General features: G+C 37.0%; 1 protein-coding gene across 1 annotated transcript in view; it reads left to right on the top strand.

The window, feature by feature from the left end:
* AGMO (alkylglycerol monooxygenase) overlaps nt 1-17,577 on the top strand; it is a 91,514-nt gene extending 73,937 nt beyond the window's left edge. Inside the window, exon 14 of the mRNA XM_053467269.1 lies at nt 17,367-17,577. Coding sequence (XP_053323244.1) covers nt 17,367-17,447 — 81 coding nt within the window. The 3' untranslated portion in view covers nt 17,448-17,577. The remainder of the gene's footprint in view (nt 1-17,366) is intronic.
* Nucleotides 17,578-22,646: the final 5,069 nt, after the last annotated feature.

Below are 22,646 nucleotides of genomic sequence, written 5' to 3'. Positions count from 1 at the left end.
TCTTTGCTCTTGTGAGGTTACAATCTATTAGATCTATTGCATCCTTTGTTGCAAGCAATTACCTTATGCAAACTTCTGTTTAAAAATACTGAGTAATACAGACATTTTTAGTAGCAATGTATTATACAAACATATCATTTGTGCAGTATTCTGTGCATATCCTCCATGCTGTTTAACTGTTTAATACATTTCTCTACCACTATAATATATGTACAATATATATATATATACCGTATTGGCTCGAATATAGGCCGCACTTTTTTCCCCCACTTTAAGACTTTAAAGTGGGGGTGCGGCCTATATTCGGGGTCTAGTGCCCGACGCCCGGGACATGCAGTCCCGGGCGCCGGGCAGGCAGCGGGGTCAGGATACAGATCCCCCGCAACGGTGCAGGGGACCTGTATCCTACTCTCGGATGTCCTCAGACAGCCTCCCCTGCCAGCACTTTCCACGGGGGGGGGGGGTGCCGGCACGGGAGGTTGTCTAAGCGCATCGTCTGGACGGTCACCGGCTGCAGCGATGCGGGTAAACAGCCTCCGGGTTGTTTACCCGCATCGCCGTAGCCGGTGACCGTCCACACGATGCGTTTTACCTCTGCCCCCAAGACTTACCGGAGCAGACTCCCGGGTGTCTTGCGGGGCGCCGGCGGGGGACATCTACGCAATACGCGCATACAACTTCCGGTTGTATACGCGTATTGCGTAGATGCCCCCCGGCGGCCCCGCAAGACACCCGGGAGTCTGCTCCGGTAAGTCGGGGGGGGGGCAGAGGAAGACAGTGGTCGCATATCTCGGGGGGGGGGGGGGAGGACAGTGGCAGCATATCGGGGGCAGAGGAGGGCAGTGGCAGCATATCTCGGGGGGGGGGGCAGTGGCAGCATATCTCGAGGGGGGGGGACGACAGTGGCTGCATATCTCGGGGGGGAGGACAGTGGCTGCATATCTCGGGGGGGAGGACAGTGGCAGCATATCTCGGGGGGGGAGACAGAGTGGCAGAATGTTTTTTTTTTTTTTTTTTGGTGCTTTTTTAAAGAAAAAAAGTTTTTCTTTAAAAAAGCACCAAACTTTTAGGGTGCGGCCTATATACGGGGGCGGCCTATATCCGAGCCAATACGGTATATATATATATATATATATATTTATATATATATATATATACATACGTACAAAAGAATATACCGTATTTGCTCGATTATAAGACGACCCCCCAAAATCTACATATTAATTTAAGAAAAAAACAAAAAGCCTGAATATAAGACTACCCTATAGGAAAAAAAGTTTTACTAGTAAATATTAATGCATGTAAACAATTTTTTCTTATTTAATAAAAGCTATGATTGAGAAAAATATATATTTTTTTTTATTTCCTTTTATTTGCCAACCTGCCCCCCAGTTATGCACATCTGCCCCCAGGGTTGCCACTCTGCCCCCAGAAATGCCTTATACCCCCTATTTGCCACTCTGCCCCATGATGTGCCTTTTAACCCTCTCAATGCCAACTTCTTGCCCCCGCCCCCAGAGGAAGGAGGGGGGAGGCAGAGTTTTGTGACACTCTACTAGCTTCCTGTTCTCCTGCTGCTAGAAGAAGAGACGCTGCTCGCAACCAAAGCACCGGTAAGCAGCCTGGCAACCTAATCGAGGTCTGATTAGAAGACAACCTCGATTATAAGACGAGGGGTATTTTTCAGAGCATTTGCTCTGAAAAAAACCTTGTCTTATAATTGAGCAAATACGGTATTTAATTGGAAATTTTAGAACTATCACTTTCCTGAAATTTTATGGTGATAGTGTGGCAACAGCTATATAGAAGTCAAGTTAAAATTAAATCTGGGGAATACTAGTGCAATATATAATTAGTAATCTAGATACATTCGGGGATGTGTATTTACCTTTAAGCACAGCACAATTATATTTAAAGCCTTTGCATATTACTAAATATTTTCTAGAACAACTCCCAAAAAGTAATTGAGAAAAATGGCATAGTCTTCACGAAAGTGTTATATTTCGACTTCCCACTCCTTACTCATAGTCTGTTTTGTTTTTAGGATTTTCATTGCCCTTTTGGCTAATAAAAAACTGTTTAACTTGTGACCTCCAGCTTCTTGAATGCTCTCCACCCTCCAGACATTCTTCCCACTTCCCTGATTGTCAGTGAGCCATTTCTTTAAAAGAAATATTTTCCGGAGTTATACTCCTGAGCTTTCGCTTCCCTTCCAAAAACACCTACACTCCACTATCTCTCAATGTCTGATTCCACTTGTCTGCTTTTCTTTTTTGTTTTTTAAAAAATGATTTGTTTTTGTTGCTTCAAAATTGCCTTGCAAAATAAAGACGTGCAATGTAAACTTATAAATAATAATAGCAAATTAAATTGTATTAAGCCTTTTTAAAAATACTTTTTTAGTTAATTTAACTATTAATAATTTATAGTTTTGGTTTTTAAAAAATAATATCTTTATTCACATATAGGATTAAGTAGAAATAACTAATGTGTCCAAGGAGGCTTACGATTAAATGCACATCTATGGATGACGCTGATTTTGGACATCTCGTCCACAGACCAAGACCAGATGAAATATCTCAGCTTACTAACATACCACCAGTAGATAAAACAACTCTAATATCAAATAAAAAAGACCCATCCATGCACACATGCTTTACTTAACTCCTTCCTACCTTCCTTCTTTGATTTGTTGGCCTGTTTGTCTTCCTGTTGTGGGAAATTAAATGAAAGAATGTGCATTCTCAGCTCTTAGGAGGATCTCAAAGCATGAAAAGCTCAAGTCATTTTAGAACGTCTAAGAAGGGAAAATATACTTACAGGCCTCTGGAGACCAATGAATTTTCCCTTCTTCCTTGAAAACTTATTGAACCAAAGTTACAGAAGGCTATCCAGATGACGTTTTTAGAGCTCTTGTTTTCTTCACTGAGTTATAAATGTTTCAAATGTGTATAACCTTAGTGTTGCTGTTATATAGATTTTTTTTCACTGTTTATGGTTTAAAATATGCTAAAGTTGTTGTGTCACAGAAGTTATTAATCATAGAGAGACAATAAAATATAAATGATTGTCAATGTGCTACTGTAATTGTAATGTTTTTAACGCAGTTCAAAGTAGTTACTGGAAGTATTTGTAAACTTATGTGATGATGATGATGTGTTAGAGCGTGACCAGTGTTGTATTTGGGAGATTAAAAGTCCTGGTCCTCCGCCATTCTAGCACAAAATGGTTACAGGACTCTAGTTTTAGTTATGATTAAAAAAAAGTGCTAGTAGCCACTGCAGGCAAGTACCACAGGAAAAAATCCCCCAAAGAGGAAATTAAATAATCTTTTTTACCACGCATCTCCGACACTTATTTCATTTGAAAGAAGCTGACCATACTATTCAGCTAAACTATATTTTTCCACATAATAGATTTTCCCAACTATTCCATTAAAACAGCTCTAGAGTTAAGAGTTCATATGAAGGCTACTTGATGGTGTATGGAATGGTCTTTAAATATATAGAACCAGGTGTTTGTTATAGGGCATGGGATTTAACAGAATAGCAAATTTTCAATAAAAGTATGTATCAAGGCAAAGTACATACAGTGTGATAATCAGGTTACGTAGGCAGGAGAACATGCCACTAATTAGCATTAAAGAAGGGCTGCCCACTGTATCTTAATATTTTAAGGTAATTTAAGGTATATTTCGAGCTTGCTGTGAATTGGAGTGCATGGGAAATCGTATACGGCGTGATATGTTCTGGATAGGGGTGTTTGAGCCTTTAATCGTCATGCCTCTACATCTGTGTCTTTATTTTAATAACAATTTAAAGACCATATTGACATTGGACCCATGATGACTAGTCACATCATCTGACTAACGTTAAGGTTTAGGAATGCACCACTCATTACCATGTCTACAATCCTCCCATGTCCATTTGGGAACTAGGTGGGAGAATGAAAGGTGGGCCGGTGAGGCAGAGCCAGTCACGCTGCAGAAGAAACTGCTTGCCATGGGGGGGGGGGTTTCAACTAAATGAAGCTAAAGGGCACTTCTACACCACTGGGAGATCCATAGGCCTTGTAGAATTCTCAGGTATACTAATTACTTAAAATATAGCCAGTAACGAAAAGGACCTTTTTTTTTGTTTACAACACTCAAATTAGTAAATGCTGACTTGGGGGACTGCGCCTCAAAACTATCAATATTTTTTAGTTGTGTTCTTGCCTTTTTATCCACAAAACATTATATTAGGTGATACATCTGGCTTTAGTCCTTAGCAGTAAGCTGGAAAAAAACATATATTCTGAACACATCCCAATGTCCAAGAAAAGGGAATTATCACTTGGAGCTGACGACTATTAATTTTTACAGCCCTTGTAGAAAAACTCTGGGCCTACAAGTATTTTAGCTGAAGAACAATAACTTTTTGATTGCCAGTAGTGTTTGTAATTTAAGCAGTGCAATTATTTTTCTGCTATGCTACTTAGCCAGAGTGCTGAAACTTAAATAACACAGCAGATTGATTTTGTGAGCTGATTTCTGCTTCTTCAACCCACTCCAGTTTTTTTTTACAAAATAAAATGCAGTATCAGTGATGGAAAAGGTGAGAAATATTAAAGAAACATGATGTATTGTTATGATTAGTATCATTACTTATGTTATTACCCCCCCCAAACAATATCAGCACAACCAAAGGAACCTTATGGGTATAATGTTAATACATAAGTTAAAGTCAAAATAAAAAAAGCAGTTAAAGTAAATAAGTTAAAGTAAAATAAAAGGCAGCCTTGTATTTAACTTTTTGCCCAGTTATATCCATAATCGTTATCTCATTTGACTGAATTTACCTTCTTTTTTAACATAAGAATATTCACAAAAGATCGAAATAAAAATGAATGACTGAAGCAAAAAATGTGATATTCTTGCACAGAAATTTAAATGGGCATACTTATTTTTTTGTTTCCCCGTGTATATTAATTTATTTATAAACAAAATAGGAATTAGTATTATATATATATATATATATATATATATATATAGCACTGTACAAAAGTTATAGGCAGGCTCAGACGAAGTAATCTCGCAGTGAACTTCCACACTCTGACACACCCTCTCCCTGCTCAAAAAATAGGGGAGGAGAATGTTCCCGGAAGCTCCGCTATTTTGCGGAAGTTCACCAGAGGTTATGTTCCATTGTCCACAGAGAAATGGATGAAGAATGGACTTCTTGGAGCAGCAGATGAAGAAAGAAGTCAGAAGAAGAAGATGCAAGATAAGAAGCAGAGCTGCTCGGTAGGGGACAGTAACATGGTGACATGGAGGTGGTTGGCATAGAAGGTAGGGAGACATTAGAGAGAGTGTGAGAGAGAGTGAATGAGAGTGCGAGAGAACATGAATGAGAAAGTGTGAGAGAGTGTGAGGGAGAGTGTGAAAGAGCATGAGAGAGTGAATGAGGGTAAGGGAAAGCAAATTTAGCAAAAATTTGTCTGAATTGTTTTTGGCCCATTTGCACAAGTCTAATATATATATATATGCCTCAACTGTTAAGCCAGTATCTCAACCTCATGCTGACAAGTCCCATAAAGGACAAAACAGCTGTCCATGAGTGGTGATCTGGCTATTGTACAGCGGGCAATTACTTTTATTACTCCATGTATAAAGTGGATAGAGAGGCAAAGGTGATATTTGTTAACCTTATTTTCATGCCCAGAATCCCTTGTGGTTGTGGCAGCACCATGAGATTTCTGAGGGAAAAACAAGCCTTCTGGCTTGTCTGGTGTCTGTAGATGAGTGTTTAATAATGCTTCTACTACCCCTTATATATTAATATTAGCAAATGGGACATGTTTCTACTTGAAACCATTGCATTATGTTGGCCTAAATAGAACAAATACATTTTTCGGAGCTCACTTTATTTACTACCCCAACAGTAATTTTGCAAATCTCTATCTCATTATTACATACTATCTGTACTTTTTTTGTTACCGGCTTTGTGCAAATTTTTGGAAAAGGTCAGGGTTCACTGCTTGGTAACAGACTTCCCTCTCTCTAGGTTCTTAAACTGAATGTCAGAGTAAGCCTTTTCAGTTTGTGTTACAGTAGCAGTCTAGACATATGTTTATATTCATTCTATGAAATTAGTGTTTTCCGTTTAACTGAAAAAAATAATGGGGTGGGGGGGAGTGGTGGGATATGAGGGAAATTTTTAAACAGATTAATAGCCACAAAAACACATCAGGAAGGGTGTATATTTCACAGAAACAGAAGTTCTGGAATCATGAAGTCATACTGAAGCCGGAAGGTGGAAACTTCAAGACAAATGTTATTAACTATCCCTTATGAGAAACATTTGTGGGTGTCTGAGATTTAATCCACACATATATGCATAAAATAAATAGATTAAAAGTAAATCTCTAAAGTAAAACTTTAGATGGTCTATCATGCCCAAACGTAGAAACGTTAAACCTTGGACAGTTATATATATATAAGAATATAGGAAAACATGGGTATAAAAATTGATCTAAAATAAAATGTTGCTGTACTTTGTACATTGTGGCTAATGTCGTCTAGCAATAAACAAAATGTGAAGATATAAATCAATATAATAAAAACAGAGTATTTTAGTCTTGCACAGTTTACCTACTTTTTAAGCATTTTTAATTTGTTAAGAATATGTGAACTGAGTATGTAAAAAAAAAAGACGTTATTCCTACACCCTTGTTTAGCACAAAAAATAAAAAGATGCAGTGGTCATGTGAAACTACATAGCTACAAAGTTCATAATTATTTCCTTAGTTTACCATAGGGACTGTCTGCATAAAAGAACATCTTTACTGTATTCTTGTGGAAATTTGTCTGATGGAAAATCTGGTGTGGGAAACAAGTAGGAAGGAGAAATAAAATAAAATTAATTTTATGTAGATGAATATGAAATTATTTAACCCCTTTGTTTTCACTGTAGATATTCTGAGAATTAAATCAAGGTTATTTGGGTGTAACTAGGATCCTGATATGTCATCAAAAGCTAGAGTAATGATATTGAGTATTACACAAGGGTTGTTTGGACTGAGAAAGTGTTTTGAAACAATACTATGGATCACACATGGAAAGAGCTGTTTTGTGGAAAATGAAATAAATCACTGTATAGATCAATTGAATGTTTTTCTGACTTATTCTAGTTTAGAATATTTCCACAGAAATCCCCTGCATGGATCTATATGCATGAAGTGACATGAAGAGAGAGGTATATCCATCTCATAAGCAAAGTAAAAAGAACAATAACAATACGTTTCTAGATATTACAAATCCAAACACTGCAGTGTTTTAATAGATCTGAAAGGCACAAAGTATCATGCAAATAATGATACTTTATCCTTAAATTCCAAAAGAAGCTTGAAAATTGTATATTTCCATCTTTGGCAAATCCTGACACAATAGAAATTTGTGTTTCTATATCAGTGGCGTTGGCAGGGGGGGCATGCCCCCCCTACATCATACTGTGCTCCCCCGTGTGCTTGTTTTTGCAGCCTTGATTGACGCGGAGGAGAGAGAGAGGCGCCTTTTTCAGCAACCGTTTGGCGCCTCTCACTCTCCTCCGCAAGGCCTCTGTCTTGGTCGCGGTGCTGGCTTTTCATGCTGAGTACCGGAATATGATGTCATATTCCGGCGCTCAGCAGTGAAGCAGCACGCACTGTGGCAGAGCAGCAAGACAGAGCTCCCACCGCAGGACTTCAACAAGGTAAGTGAACTTCAAAGGGGGGAGAAGGTAGATAGTGAGAAGGGGTATATGAGGTAGATAGGGAGAAGGGAGTGAGAAGGGGTAGATAGAGAGAAGGGAGGGAGAGGGGGTAGATAGGGAGAAGGGAGGGAGATGGGGTAGATAGTGAGAAGGGGAGAGAGGGGGAAGCAAGAACATTGAAATAAAGAGTCAGAATGAGAGAATGGATGGATTCATGTGTGAATGCATTGTGTGAATGAGTGAGAGAATAAATTAATTAATGTGTGGATGAATTGTGTGAATGAGTGAGATAATTAATGAATTTCTGAGAATGCATTAATGAATATGTGTAAATAATTTGTGTGAAAGAGTGAAATAATAAATGATTGTGTAAATTAATTGTGTGAATGAAAGTGAATTAGTGAGTGACTGTAACAAAGATGTCATACACTGGGCTGTTTTGGGACAAAGATTGCATGTGTGTGTAATTTGGGTGCTGGTCAGGTTATTTGGTGGCAATGTGAATGCCAAGGATGGCCTTTGGGATGTGCAACCTGTGATCTATGCATGTAATTTAGGGGGTAATATTTATATATATTGGCTGCAGGTGCTAATATTAATATGTATTGGCAGCAGGGTATAATATTTATATATATTGGCAGTAGGGGCTAATATTTATATATATTGGCTACAGGGGCTAATATTTATATATATATATATATATATATATATATATCAGCAGCAGGGCATAATATTAATATATATTGGAAGCAGGGGCTAGAATGTATATATATAGGCAGCAGGGTCTAATATTTATATATATCTGCAGTAGGGGCTAATATTAAAGAATTAAAAATAACTGCCAGTTTGGCAGTTATTTTTAAATCATATTTCAAGCAAGGTCTTTACTTCAAAGAGATAAGTACATATTATGTTGTTAAAAATGCATGTCTACTTTGGTCCCTGCCCCCCCATGTGCCCCCCCCCAAATATGAAAGCTGGAGATGCCACTGTTCTACATGCAAAACTAATAATCAGAATTAGTAATATTCTCAGCATCAGAATACAATATAAATTTGACCAGTATAACAACAGCTTAAAAAATAGAATTTCCCAGATTTGATATTAATGTACTTAGAATGCCATGTGTATGGGTGATGGAATATATAGAATGGCCTTAAGTTCACTACTACGTCAACTTCTTCCTTTCTCATCCTACTGCCTCCACTTTCCTTTGTTTTCCACTTCTCTACAGTGCTTGTTGCTCAGGTTTCTATATGAAAATGTTGTTTTTCATAAAGTAATGAGTGCAAGTCAGATTCCTTGTTTATAATTCCTTTTAGTACATCTATAAGATGTGATGACAGCTTCCAAAGTGCTGGAGTTTGGCTTTTCTGAATTTGAATGAGCTCATCTCCAGTAGAAGTAATTTCTCTTCATTTATTAAAAACTTTAAAATATCACAGATGTGTATTTGAAGGTAATGCATCTTTTTGGAAATTCACGCTCAAATATAACACATTTAAAGCTTTAAGTGATCTAACATATTTTTGGCTTAGATTAAAAGCTATTGTCTGAAGAAAATAAATGACTAATATACATTCAGAATTTAAGGATTAGAATATGGCAGACAGCCTGAACTGTCTCTAATCATATGGTGTATATGTGTATAAAAGACTGTGGGATGTTTAAAAAATGTACGACTACTTCCAGGAATAACAGAATAGGTTAATTTTTTTGTTACTGTTGATTGTTTTGAATATATTAAGATTTTTCCATGAAATAAACTTGTTTCAAAGTAACTAAAACAATACAATACACTGACCATTTTTGTATATGACACTTTTGGAGATCCACGGTTATAATTATCTATAAATTAGTGGCAACTCTATAACAATTAAGGGTAATGAAAGCAAAATGCTACCCTTTTTTATAAGTGTAATCGTTACAGGTGGGTTAATGTCATGGATGAAATAGTTATGCAAATTACAGGGACTAAAGGATTTACAAATATCTGCATATTTTTTCTCATTCCTATAATAAACATACAACAAAAAAACAGACCCTAATTTGCACTCCAAAAACCCACCACCTAACATCAGTGAGGTCATCACTTTCCAGGAGGCAAGCTTGCATCAAACAGTATAACTAAGAGATGCCTTGTTATAAAATGTGCTTTAAAACTGAGCTCCTCTAAAAATTAATGGTACAAGCCCCCTGCTTCCATCCTCTGAGTAATAAAGGTCTATGAGAATTAGGAAAGGACCATTCGAAGAAAATGAGCACGAGACAGCCGTGGTGTGATATCCAGTTCCAAAGCATACATTTTAGGCTATGAATGACATCTGCTAAGTACTGAAAAGATCTCTGACAAATGTATCTCAAGTAGATTGAAGGAAATGGCTATCATTAACTTTCATTCCAATAATCAAACAATGATAGAAAAACAAATGTAGTAATATTTTCAATACATGAAGGGAAAATGAATGTTTCAATGTATCGGTCTATTCTGGTTTATGGTTACAAGATGCTTTATGTCAGTTTGAGTCTTAAGTATAATACATATGTGATAGATACTGTATATAATATAAAATGCTGCATATTAAAGTATGATATCAATGATACTACCCACATAGATAGTGTATATAATATATAGTATCATTCAGGCACATACAGAATATATGCAAAAATCATTCTGCTCGCATCATAGATCTTAACTTCACCATACTTAATTGAAGTCTCCTTACATATATTCCTATAACTGTTTTGTTTTAGTATGGTGTAGGTCCATATATTCTACACATCTTCTTCTGACTAATAAGCCTATAATAACCGGCTTCTTCCTCATCTGTGGATTGCAGAAGAATAATGAGGAGTGATGAGAAATGAGTGGGAAGAAGGCAATGGTAGACAGGAGAAACAGAGATGGTCCATTTGGGACTTTGTTACAGTGAAAGACAGTAGCAGGAAACAAATGGGAGACACTGTAGCAAGGGAAGGGGGAGAGAGGCACACAAAAGGTACTATAGACTTGGAAGGACTTGCCTATGGAAGTGATTATATAAATTAAGAAGTTTCAGAGAGCCAAAAGGATTTACATTTGATTCTAAACTGGCAGGAAGTAACAGACTCAATCCCAGCTTTGCTTGAATTTCCGGTACGATCCAAACCTCCGGTTCATATCACATCTCTGCTCGGGTCATAAAATTGCAATATATTGAAAAAATATGCAAGTTTGCAGCAGAAACGGAGGTTAAAGAACATTTGTATGTTATGTATAATTGGGTGTAGCATGTCAGATGCTTCTATATAATGCCAAAAAGACAATTTGTTTGGATTTATTGAGATTTGTTTTCAGGCACTGTATGAAATTTCTGCATAGGGCACACTTGATCACATCCTATTCCTTGGCTTCACTGGGACATCATGTGAGACCAAGTAAGCCATTCCTGTGTGAATACGGTTTTAGCACAACACTTTGTTCCTGGCACATGAAATCTGAAGTGTAAATAGTACTGTTTGTCCCTTTAATTTGAAACAGCTTCACACTTGTGGCTTGAAATGGTAGTTTTTCCAGGCTTTTTAATGAACAGTATTTGCATTACTGCTCTAAAGTGATTGCTCACATGTAAAGTCATGTGTTCTTCACGTTTCTGATGTTTAAGGGTTAATACCTCTTCCTATGTACTTACATAATCTACCTTAGCTATGTTGCTAGGTTTCATATATTTCCCTTTTAAAAGACCACATTTCCGCATAGTGTTTCTGGAAGTGCACTGCTGTATGATTTATGCATGTACTTTTTAAAAGAGAAAAATGCCAACCCAATGTTTTTCAAGGTCATATAAAGCTTGTAGAGCTTGTAGAGGGATACCTTCAGCACAAAAGTTAGATCAATTCACTAAGACATGGCTATTTAAGTTAAGGGATAACTTATCTGAGTAGAATCGTCCCAACATGCTAATAATCACAAGTGCATGTGACTTTAAACTTTACAAGTTGCAGACAAGGGCATGCAAATCGAATAACATCTTACATGTTTTCACTTGTAATGTACGCTAAAAAAATCAATGTTTTTGCTACATTTGCAACTTCTGAAGCAACTCAAATCAATGAGTTCCTTGCTTTTTTACAAAATTCAGATAAAATATTCTGACAGGTCTGTTCACTGAACTCTGAGTGCTTGTGCGTCGGTAAAAAGTGAGAGTTTGCAGTGGCACACACACAAACATACTGACCTCAAGTAGCAGGCATGTATAGAAAGCCCATGTAACAGTGGCTAATCTGTAACAATTCTAAGGCCCATAATTAATGTTTCACATTTAGAACTTTCCCCTAATTTTTTTTTAAATACCGGTAATATAAATAATTATAAATATTTTTTTTCTAAATAGCTGTGATCTAAAATACATGCTGCAAGCGCATGTATCACATGTAGAGCAGCATGTGTTAAAGTTTTACATAAAAAAATATATAGTGGTATATTGCCTGTTAAAATGTGTCTGCTTGTGCAGACAGAAGGGGACCGAAACTGGAGGCCAGATGATTGAGATCACAAAGAGCGTGGAAAGCCCCAAGTGATGCAGCTGATAAATGGCGTCTGTTGTTTTTTTTCTGTCAATGTATGGATCCCCCAGGAGGAAACCAGCTTACCATATGTAATTTGTTTACTATACATATTTTTTATTAGGTTTGTTGTTAAGCTATTTCACAGTATGGCTGTGATGGGAGTGCACACCTGTATTTGAGTGCAAGTCTCCCTTGTGAAAGTATCCAAGTTTGAAATAAATAATTTCTTTTGTATTATGTTTGAGCAGATTTGATAAATGTAGTATTAGCTTTTCTTGGGGAACAAATGCCAAAGTATGTGAGAATGTTTTAATGCAACCTCACTATAATTCTTTTCTTTGCTGACTTTGAAAAATGTGATCGATCATTAAAATAGGCAGAAACAAGATGAAAACAAATGGGAATGTTCTTGTTAGGCAATACAGAAGCCCCTTTTTATGTTTGATGGTTAAAATCTCCTGCTCTGTCTCCACTTTATCTTGCTCATATGAATATGAAAAATGAGGCTACAAGTCATCTCTGAATCATTGCACACTACCATTACTCAAACACGATCATATTGTCATGCTGCTCCAGCAGCGAATAATGATGTCACACAATCCAGACAAAGCTATTTTATAGGTAATTTTAGTGCAAGGTTGAGAGGAACCATGTGTCTTTGCTCCCATTTTTGTTATCTTTTAGACTATGTGCATTATCATAGGAGGACAATTAGAAGTGAGTAACAACTCAATCAGGATTTGGAACTGTAACACCACCCTGTACATCTACCATATATGCATGAATGCTTCAACAATTATTACAAGTCTTGCATTTTGATGGCCTTCCAATGTAGAATTTGCAGATGTTTTTACAAAAACAAAAATAGATCATTCAAATTTTAATGAATGGTATCTGTGTCAAAACTACCGGATGAGGTTCCTGTGTCCTAAATATTTTCGTGTCTCCTCTCCTTTATCTTTGTGTATGAGGCTCAGGTTGTCCAAAGGTCTGGTGTATCTGGGGGTTCTAATTAAGAACAGAGTTTGATGCATTTAGAAGCATAGAATTTGACTGCAGATCAGAACCATTTGGGCAAACTAGTTTGCCCCTTCGTCAGATACCTGGACCCGTAGCAACATGCAACAACAAGCGTAGAATAAAGGTACACATACTCTTCCAGACCACCAGGTCCAAGTGTCTCAGGTGGCAAAAGGAGGCTCCATGTCCTTCTGTATTGTTTTCCTTAAGATGTCTCAGTTTAGGAGAAATCTAGTCACCAATGTACATTATCTTATATTTACATCTGAATGCATGCCAAAGATTTTTATTTCTATTGGCTATAATGGTTCAGCCCTTGCCCTTATACCAGGGTTAGCAATCTGGTTTCTCTCCACTTGTATTGGTATCACAATTATCCTTCTGAAGATGAGACCTCTGAGATCATAAAAGGTTGTGGAACTTTATATATTTTAATAGAAGCCCAATCAAGTGTATCAACTACAAACAACATTTCTATTATCATAACTACCACAATACTTGATAAATACAGAATTATTCTGCTGTGCTAACATCTGTCTTTAATTTCTGTATAACAATAGTTCCATTATAGAGATCATTAACAAATAAAGTAATAAAAAACCATAAGCATTTGGCAAAAAAAACATTTAAATAAAATATTTCATGTAAAAGTTATGCATTGAAATATAACCTGTAATATACCATTTTGTACTATAATAACATTTATCTGTCAATTTGCTACTAATAAATAAGAACCATGTATGGAGAATATTTACGTGGGCGTTTACATTTTGTTATTAAGACCTTCAGTAAAAAGAAAACCATAAAAGTTAACAGACAAAAAAAAAGAGGAAAAAAAACATAAAAAGGTGATTTTCTTGAGAATAGAGATCGGAAATACTTGCAAAATTAATGTCTTTTTATGAAGGCAAAATCTTTTCCAGCTGTGTTTGATATTATTTTCCTAAAGTGTTTTCTGCTTTCACAATTTAATTTTTATCCTGAATCTTACATTTCTAAATTGGTAGAGAAGATGGGTTAGTTTAGCTTCATAGGCATACTTCCTGGAAACCCAACAAAATTATTTTAAAATGTTTTTTTTTTTTGTTGTATTTGTGCAATATGTATCAATAAAGCCAAACTTTATTTAAAACAGCTGGATGTTAGAGTCTGCTGTTTTGAGCTTTTTGTCTCTCAGGGGATTTCGGCCAGAACAGGTAGTCAAAAATGGAAAGTAGGAAAAACACCAGCATCTGTGCTTCCCCTTATCTAGGAAAACAAACGTTACTTCAGTAGGATCCACTAAGAGGTTTTTTTTCATAATTCAAGCATAGAAACACCCAAGGGAAAAGTCTGGAAGAAAACTCAGAGTAGTAGGATGCAATTTATGGCTAAGAACTCAGAAAAGAAACATTTCGGGAGGTCCAGGTTCTGGCAGGACATCCAGAAACATTCTCAAAGCTTTAGGCTACATGTGTTCCCTTCACAATATAACAATGGAGAGATTTTACTTTCTTTTATGTTCAGGAGTTGTACACTTACTGACTGTTAAGAGTGACAGTAACATTTGACAATTCTTGTGCATCAAATGGGAAAAGGTGAGTTTTTCCTGAAATTGAATTTGACAGCAGAGAAGAACCATTCGGCCCATCTAGTCTGCAATGCAAATATCTAACAAAACAGAGTTCTGTTTCCCAGTTCTAGCCAGTTCTAGCCACCGACCAATCATAATGGCAATCATGATAGTATCAGCTAGTGTCAATGAAATGTACACTGAAATAATTAATTGATACTGAGCCCTGCTATAATTCAAACCCAGATAACAATTATTTCAAAGCAGTCATTCACAGTCATGCGCAAGGTTTGAAAACAGACATCTTTGCTGGCAGATATCATGTTATAGCTGAAAAGAGAAAACTCTTCAGTGTTAATAGCTGGTAAGCAGTAACATGTCATATGCAGCCGTTGTACATTCTGAGACCCCACACAGCACGATGTGTGATGATCAACCGTAAAAAGAAACTATGTGGAAACATTAATTCATCTGATTTCCATTAATCGGAAAGAAGCCACCAAAACAGAGTGGACAGGTCAGCCTTGCTGTCATGGCCCCCATAGATCCTCTTCCCCGGAGTATCCCCTTTTGGCTAGTACCTGGCCTTGCTCCCTTCCCCAGACCCGTTTGCAGCATTCTCCTCAACCACAGCATTTCTTGGTATTAAGCACGGGCGCTTTCTTCACTCCTGAATGGAGGTGGGCACATGTTGCTCGGTGATGCTATACAAGGGGTGTCGCCTATCACATAAGGGGTATGGCCTGTCACACACGGGGCGTGGCCTATCACTTTAAAAGGCAGCACTGAACTTTGTTGTTTTGCTTCCTGTGAACACCTGTCCTGGTATTCTCTTCGTTTATAAGAGTTGCCTTGTTGCTGAACCTTGCTTGTCGTGACCATCCATGTATATCTGGCTCTCCTGACTTTGCTTACCTATTTGACTACTCTGACCCTGGCTGTTCTATTCACTTACCTGTCCTCCGGTTCCCCTGATTTTGGCATCCCTACAGACCATTCACCTCTCTTTGCTAGTTCCGGGTGACTCTCCTGTCTGGGCTCAACCTCAGATTATGTGGTCATTCAGGTGAATACCCCCTCTGCTGCACTGGTCCTTTGGAGGTGTCCTCTCATTGCCTTCTCAGCTGATAACCATCGTCCTGCATACTGAACACCTCAACCTTATCCTAACACTTGCAGAAGGACATTTCTCTTTTTGCTGTGGTCGTGTGGTGGGAGTTCAAGATTTGTTCCTACAGAGCTGTGTTTTAGTGCTCCCTTGCAGTACTCCCACTGCTGCATTGCTTTATTGACATTATTAAACACAATACTTTATGTGATCATGTGCACATGTATGGGTCTCCAGTGTTCCTCTCAGCTTCCCTTGCCGGAGCATTGATCCTTTCCTGTATTCCTGTTGCAGTTTAGTAATTATTTGATAGGTTCATGATTCTTTGCTTAAAACTGTGGCTTTCACATTTGGTATTATGTCCTTGGTACCTTGATTTGGCCAGATTTTTGATATTGACCTGGATTTTGCTCATTGGTATGCTGTTTCTGTCTCTTGTTTACCTGTTTCTGTCTTCTGTTTTTCTTAGCCTGGAACTGGAATATCATTTTGCTTTAACCTTCTGTAACTTAATGTTGTCCCCTCTGTGTATGACGCTGGCTAGACTGACTGGTCGGTCTAAAAAGTCAGTCTGAAGGCAAGCAACTGAATTCTACTTCAACAAACTATAAATATGTGCAGATTCTCAGCCATCTCTGGCTACATATCCTGTTTGTTTTTCAGCAGTAAGCATAAGCACTGTCACATCTTATTAGAAACAATTGGTGTTATTAATCTTGTCTCTCATCACATAAATTATGGATATAAAAAGGAGATAAAACTGAATCCAGATTAGCTTTCACTTCCATCCAAGGAAGATATGAAAGAGGCTTTGCAATCAAGTCAATTAATTAGCATTTCATAATTAAGTGATAATAGAAATGGAAGTGGATCCTTAAATAGCTTAATCATTTGTTATTTTCAATTAAACCTGGAGCAGCAAGCTTACAGTGTGCTTTATTAATGGCAATTATCAATATATAACTATAGGTTTAGAACTGTAGACCTTTTTTTGGCTAATTTAAATGTATTTTATTATAGCTTAGGCCTCTATGTTCCATAATAGTGTTCATTTGAAACAGATACTGCTCATACATTTATACAGTAATGCAAAGACAGCCATACCATTATACAGAGGATAGCATATGCACCCAGCACTAAAATGATGTGCACTTTTATTCTCTCTTCTCCCTTTCTTTCTTCTATGATTATCTTCATCATTATTCTGTTGTCTCCTCTCTCTTTCCTCTTTACTCCACTCTCTCCTACTCTTTCTTTCCTTCGCCAGAAGATGAGAAAGCATATCTTTAAATTATACACCATTAAGCTATTTGTTATAATATATAAACTAAATTTGGGCAATTTGAAGAATTCAAGTTATGTGTATTAACTCTTTTTCTACCCTTAATTGCAATATTCTTTGTTACAGATTATATTTCCTGTCTGTGCCGCTGCATGGGGATTGAAAGCCTTAAGACAAGTTATGAATGGTGCAAAAAAGTATGACTGAAAAACCCTCCACTTCTCAAAACAGAAAAGGAAAATCACCAACATTCACGATTGTATGCCATTGATAAAGTGTAATTCCTTAAGTAATCTAAAAAAAAAAATAAAAGGACCAAATGGAGACCACTGTTGAATATGTGATTAATAAGAGTATATCACCTTTTGTAAACGGCTGAGGAATCATCTGGCACTATTTTAAAGATAATAATAAGATGTAACAATTAGTCACTAGAGAAGGGCAAACAAGCATTCACTCTTCCATAGGTTGAACTACCATATAAGCAGCTTCTTCAGCATCTCCTTTTGTCTGTGGGGCCACATTAAAAAGGCAAGAGATCAATTTCGATAAATATTGTAAATCAAAATGTCATTCTTATTCTTTGCATAATTGTATCCACTACATGACTCTCCTCAATGTTTTGCTTATGGGCCCCATAAATATAGATCTACCATTGCTCACCATTGTGTGAATGAAAACCTAGATCCTAATTGTGCTGTTTCAAATTGTTATTGGGTAGAGATCCTAGGATCGGGTGTTTGATGACGATAGGGACTGATGCAGCTCATACTGAACACCATAAAATCAATAAGTAAGCAAAAAGAACACCCCAAATGAAAGTTACTTTGCACAAGTGCCTACGTTTTTATTTTGTAAACATTATTAAACTATCTTGTGGAAAGAATATAAAACAGATAATATATTTATTACATACTGCTGGAGTTCATTTTTTATGTGCAGGTAGCAGACTTATTACATTACAGCTGAAACTGATTTGATGGACATCATGCAATGAGAACTTCTTTGGGAGCTATTTTTGTTCCATCAAGTCATTAAAATCTAAGTATCACTTTTACAGGCTTTTATTCCTCCAAATGTATTGACTTAACTAAAGTAATGGTTACTTTGAGTCACCTTTGGCAGAGATCTGCACTAAGATATACACTATATTCAATATTTTGTTTGTTTGAGTACACAATAACACAATATCCGACTTTGATTGCCATTGAAGCCTCTGCCAAGCAGCTATTGTAATTCAGTGCATGAAATGTTTAAAAATGGTAAACTGTGTTATTACACTTTGCAACTGAAAATAACTATTTCCATTGAACTGGTTGTAATCTTATTTCATTATTATAACTAAATGTAAGATATTGTTTTTCATTAGAGTTTCTGATTTAAGCCAACCATACAAGCAGTTCTAGTAGCTACTCGGGAACTTATTTTACCTTTGGTGCTCCTTAGACCCTGTGTCCAGTCCATGTACATATACCACGCAGAAGTGGAAATCTTTTGACTATCTCTATTATGAACCTGTCTACCATTCAAGAGGAATAGCAGAATAAGGTGACTGACCAAGAGGTATAATCTGAGGGAAAATGCATTAGTGGCTAAAGAGAGCTTTACACTACTGTAATCAAAGTTTCAAACAACACTTAACATTGGTAGTAGAGTATCCACAGTCGACTTCAATTCTACCCCTTCTGGGTGGCATAACAAAAAACTCTGGGGCCCCCTCCCAATCTATGTGCCCTGTTTTTGAACCAAAATAGTTGCATCCAAGAAACCTTGGGGTCCCCATAAACTATGGGGCCCCTTACACCACCGGGGCTACAGGTGTACACTTTACTTACCTGTCTCTTAAAATATACAGCTATATACAGCAATAGAAAACAATCAATCAAATAATGAGTCTGGGGACATTGCTGTGTTAAATAGTGTCATGACAATATTAAACCATTTAATCTGCGGAACATTATGGATTTTTTTCTTGTATATACTGCAAGGTTTTTCTTTGTTAGGGAGATGCCTAAAATAGATTTGCCATCTTTCTATTTAAATTACCTCCTATGTCATATGCATGATATATAAAAGAAAGTTAACAGGGTTTTGTGATAACCCTTTAACAATAAGAATTGCATTTTTAGCTGTTTAGTTGGAAATGCCAGAGTAATATATATCATTAGGTCATATCGTTAACTACCGTAAACTGTTCTTGGAAGAAAACGGCTGTGGAAAGTTCTATTTCCATACATTTTTTTCAAGAAAGTGGAACAGCCTCAGCCAAAGCAATTATAACACAGAAGCAGAATCCATTTCTAGCAAAAGGGCTAATTTATTAAATAGACATTCATATAGTAACCAGAGGGGGTGCTATAACAAACATAAAAAGCATAGATCTAAAGCGATCATTATGCGGTTGAGGGGCACATACATTTTTTGTGAAAGATAAAAAAAAAACATTGTAATACATTAAATTAAGTAAAATCCTTTAAATGTAATGTTGTTGTTAAGTCTTTTTAACCCCCTAATGCCAGTGGGTATGGTTTGGGATTTGTGCTTTCTGTAGGTCCCTTTTATGCATCTTAACACCCACATCCCTTAAGCAGGGGTATATTTATATATTATTTGGGTATTATACCTACCCCTAGGTCAAGGGTAGGCAATCTTCGGCTCTCCAGATGTTGTGAACTAAATTTCCCTTGATGCTTTGCCAGCATTATGACTGTAAGAGCATTATGGGAGATGTAGTCCACAACATCAGGAGAGCCGAAGATTGCCTACCCCTGCCCTAGGTTAATTTAATTACCCACTGTCCAGCCTTGCATGGGGTGGGAAAGAGGAGTGGCAATCATTCCCTACCTTTGGGGAATAGGGGCCATGGATATTTATTATTTTATTTATTTTAAAACTTTATTGTTGGGTGGTTGATGTTTGCATAACATTTTACAAGTTTCGGGTGAGTGCATGCAAGTTTTCATTTAACCAGTATGCCCTCGGATCACAAAATTTCCATTTTAATAAGTTGTTTTGTGATTTGTTGTTAGCATATGGGGACATGCGTCTTGAGTCAAGTCTAGTCAGTCAAGTTAGCCCTTAACTCAATTAAACATTCAACGTCTTTTAGTGAATAGACCCCAATGACTCCCATATTATTACAATACACACTCCAATCAGCAAAACTATGCATCAACAAACATGAAAATGTGCGTATAATCTGATTTCATAATTTATACTTAATTCTTCATGGCTTTCCATTCAATGGGTGACCAAATGTGTGGTAAAGCATACATTAGAGGCAGTGGCGTCACTAGGGTTGGTGTCACCTGGTGCGATGACACATGGTGTCACCCCCTCTTAGTGGGTAAAATGCGTGGCGGCGACGTGAGTGGTTACGTAATTCCTCCTCCACCGTCCAGTGATGATCTCCCAGTGCCAGGTCTCCGGTTGCACCGTCGCGGCCGCGCTATGTTAGGGTGATCCCAGGCGGATTACACTCTCATAGAGTTCCCTGCCTGGTATGGTGTCACTGTCACCCCCTGTAAGGTATCACCGGATGCGGTCCACACCCCCAGCACCCGGGTTGTCACTCCACTGATTAGAGCTGCCGTTTCATATATGCGAAACATTTACTGATTAATCTACAATAGTAGATAACATTCCACATAACATTCCCTGAAAAATTATGAATTACATTTTTAAAAGTAATAGAGAACTGAGTGAAAATTACAATAGTGTTTTCACCCTCCCTGGTGCTATTTTAATCCAGCAAAATTATTTAAGGTATAATTAGTATTTGTTTTTTCCATCAATTAGTCCCTGGGTCTATTTTAGCTTTTTTTTTTACCCTAACACCAACCTTTTTAGTAGGGCACACAACTAGAGCAGGCAAATTCATAAAACAATAAAACAATTAATTTTTAAGCGTAATATGGTGTTATACAGAGAGTTAAATAGTCATTTTATAGGAGGAGAATTGAAAGGAAACTAACTCATACCCACATAAATTCCAAGTGTCTGCATTCCGTTCATGCATTATTGCACTTTATGTACAGATGTAGTTTCGGTTACCACACTCTTTAATGCTGACACGATTCACCAATTAAACATAAACCCAAGTACCATAATTAGGTGCAGGTTTATTTAGATCATGACAGCAGCACTGGCACAATGGTTCAGCCAGGTTTCAATAGTCCACATGTGGTCATTAGAGTGTTTCCGTAAAATGGATATAGATAGACAGACTTTTCCAAGGGAGATTGGTCCTCAACTTCACCGCCTTCTAAGTATTGGTAGAAGTTAGACATGAATAGGACCCAGATTCACATTTTGGCCAGAAAAAAATAAATAAAGGGGGCAAACCTAGTATTATATTATATATACACAACAAGAAACAAAATATGTATGATATAAATACAATATCCCCAAACCATGATCTCTGTTCTAAACCTATATAAAAAATCAATATTAGGAAATACATAAACATGATATTCCCACACAGACCACGGGGAACAACACAGTTTTTCTTTATATAGCAGTGGTGGCAGCTAGGACTATGAATTTGGCAGAAAAATAAATAATTATTTTGTGGGATGCATGAGGATAGTGGGGGGATCGTAAGGATTCATTTATGAATTTTTTTTTAACTTTGAAATTCAAACAGCATCTGAAACTTCTTCTTTTCAAATCATATAGCTGATGGGAGAGACTATTTCAAATTATTCCACTTTTCTCCAAAGAAAAATGTCTGCCCGATGCCTAGATTGAGAATTATTTACCAAAGAAATCTTTAAATGGCATACTTTGTGACAAAGACGAGTCATTGAGTGCAAAGCTGTGTGAGAACAGGCTTGTAACCCTCAAACCAAACCAGGAGGGAATATTCTCTTTGTATAAAATGTTTTGCAAATAATTCAGTGAAAGTTTCTGTAACCACTTGATGCCAGGGTTTACATAGCAAAAAAACACGTAGGAACAGAAATGTATGTACTACTAAATATTCAAATAGCCAAGAATATAAAAAAGTACATTTAAATAAACTTTGAGCTAGGGTACCATGCACAACTTGAGTGGACTGCTTAACTCAAGCAAACTAGCCTGTATATTCACAGTTTTAATTAGCGTTAGTAACAAGGTTAGTATGGCGCATAAATACACTTGGCATTTTATCACTTTATTAATATTAGCCATTGCTCTTGTTTATGTACAATATTTTTCTTGCAACACCTCTGCCTTTCCATGCATAGTACGGCAGCACCGGGAATAGACCTCTGACACAGGGAGTGGTGAATTTGGATGAACTGTTAGCTAGTTCTGAAATATGACCTTGGAGGACTCCAAACAATGATGAGGAACACTCTGGCCAGTATGCAATTATCATTTATTTATTGATATACAATTCATATAAAAATAAAAATAAACTGA

The sequence above is a fragment of the Spea bombifrons genome, chromosome 5 (genome assembly GCF_027358695.1).
Source record: "Spea bombifrons isolate aSpeBom1 chromosome 5, aSpeBom1.2.pri, whole genome shotgun sequence".
NCBI lineage: Eukaryota > Metazoa > Chordata > Amphibia > Anura > Pelobatidae > Spea > Spea bombifrons.
The sequence above is the reverse complement of the archived record's forward strand: the minus strand, read 5'-3'. Positions and strand labels throughout refer to the sequence as shown.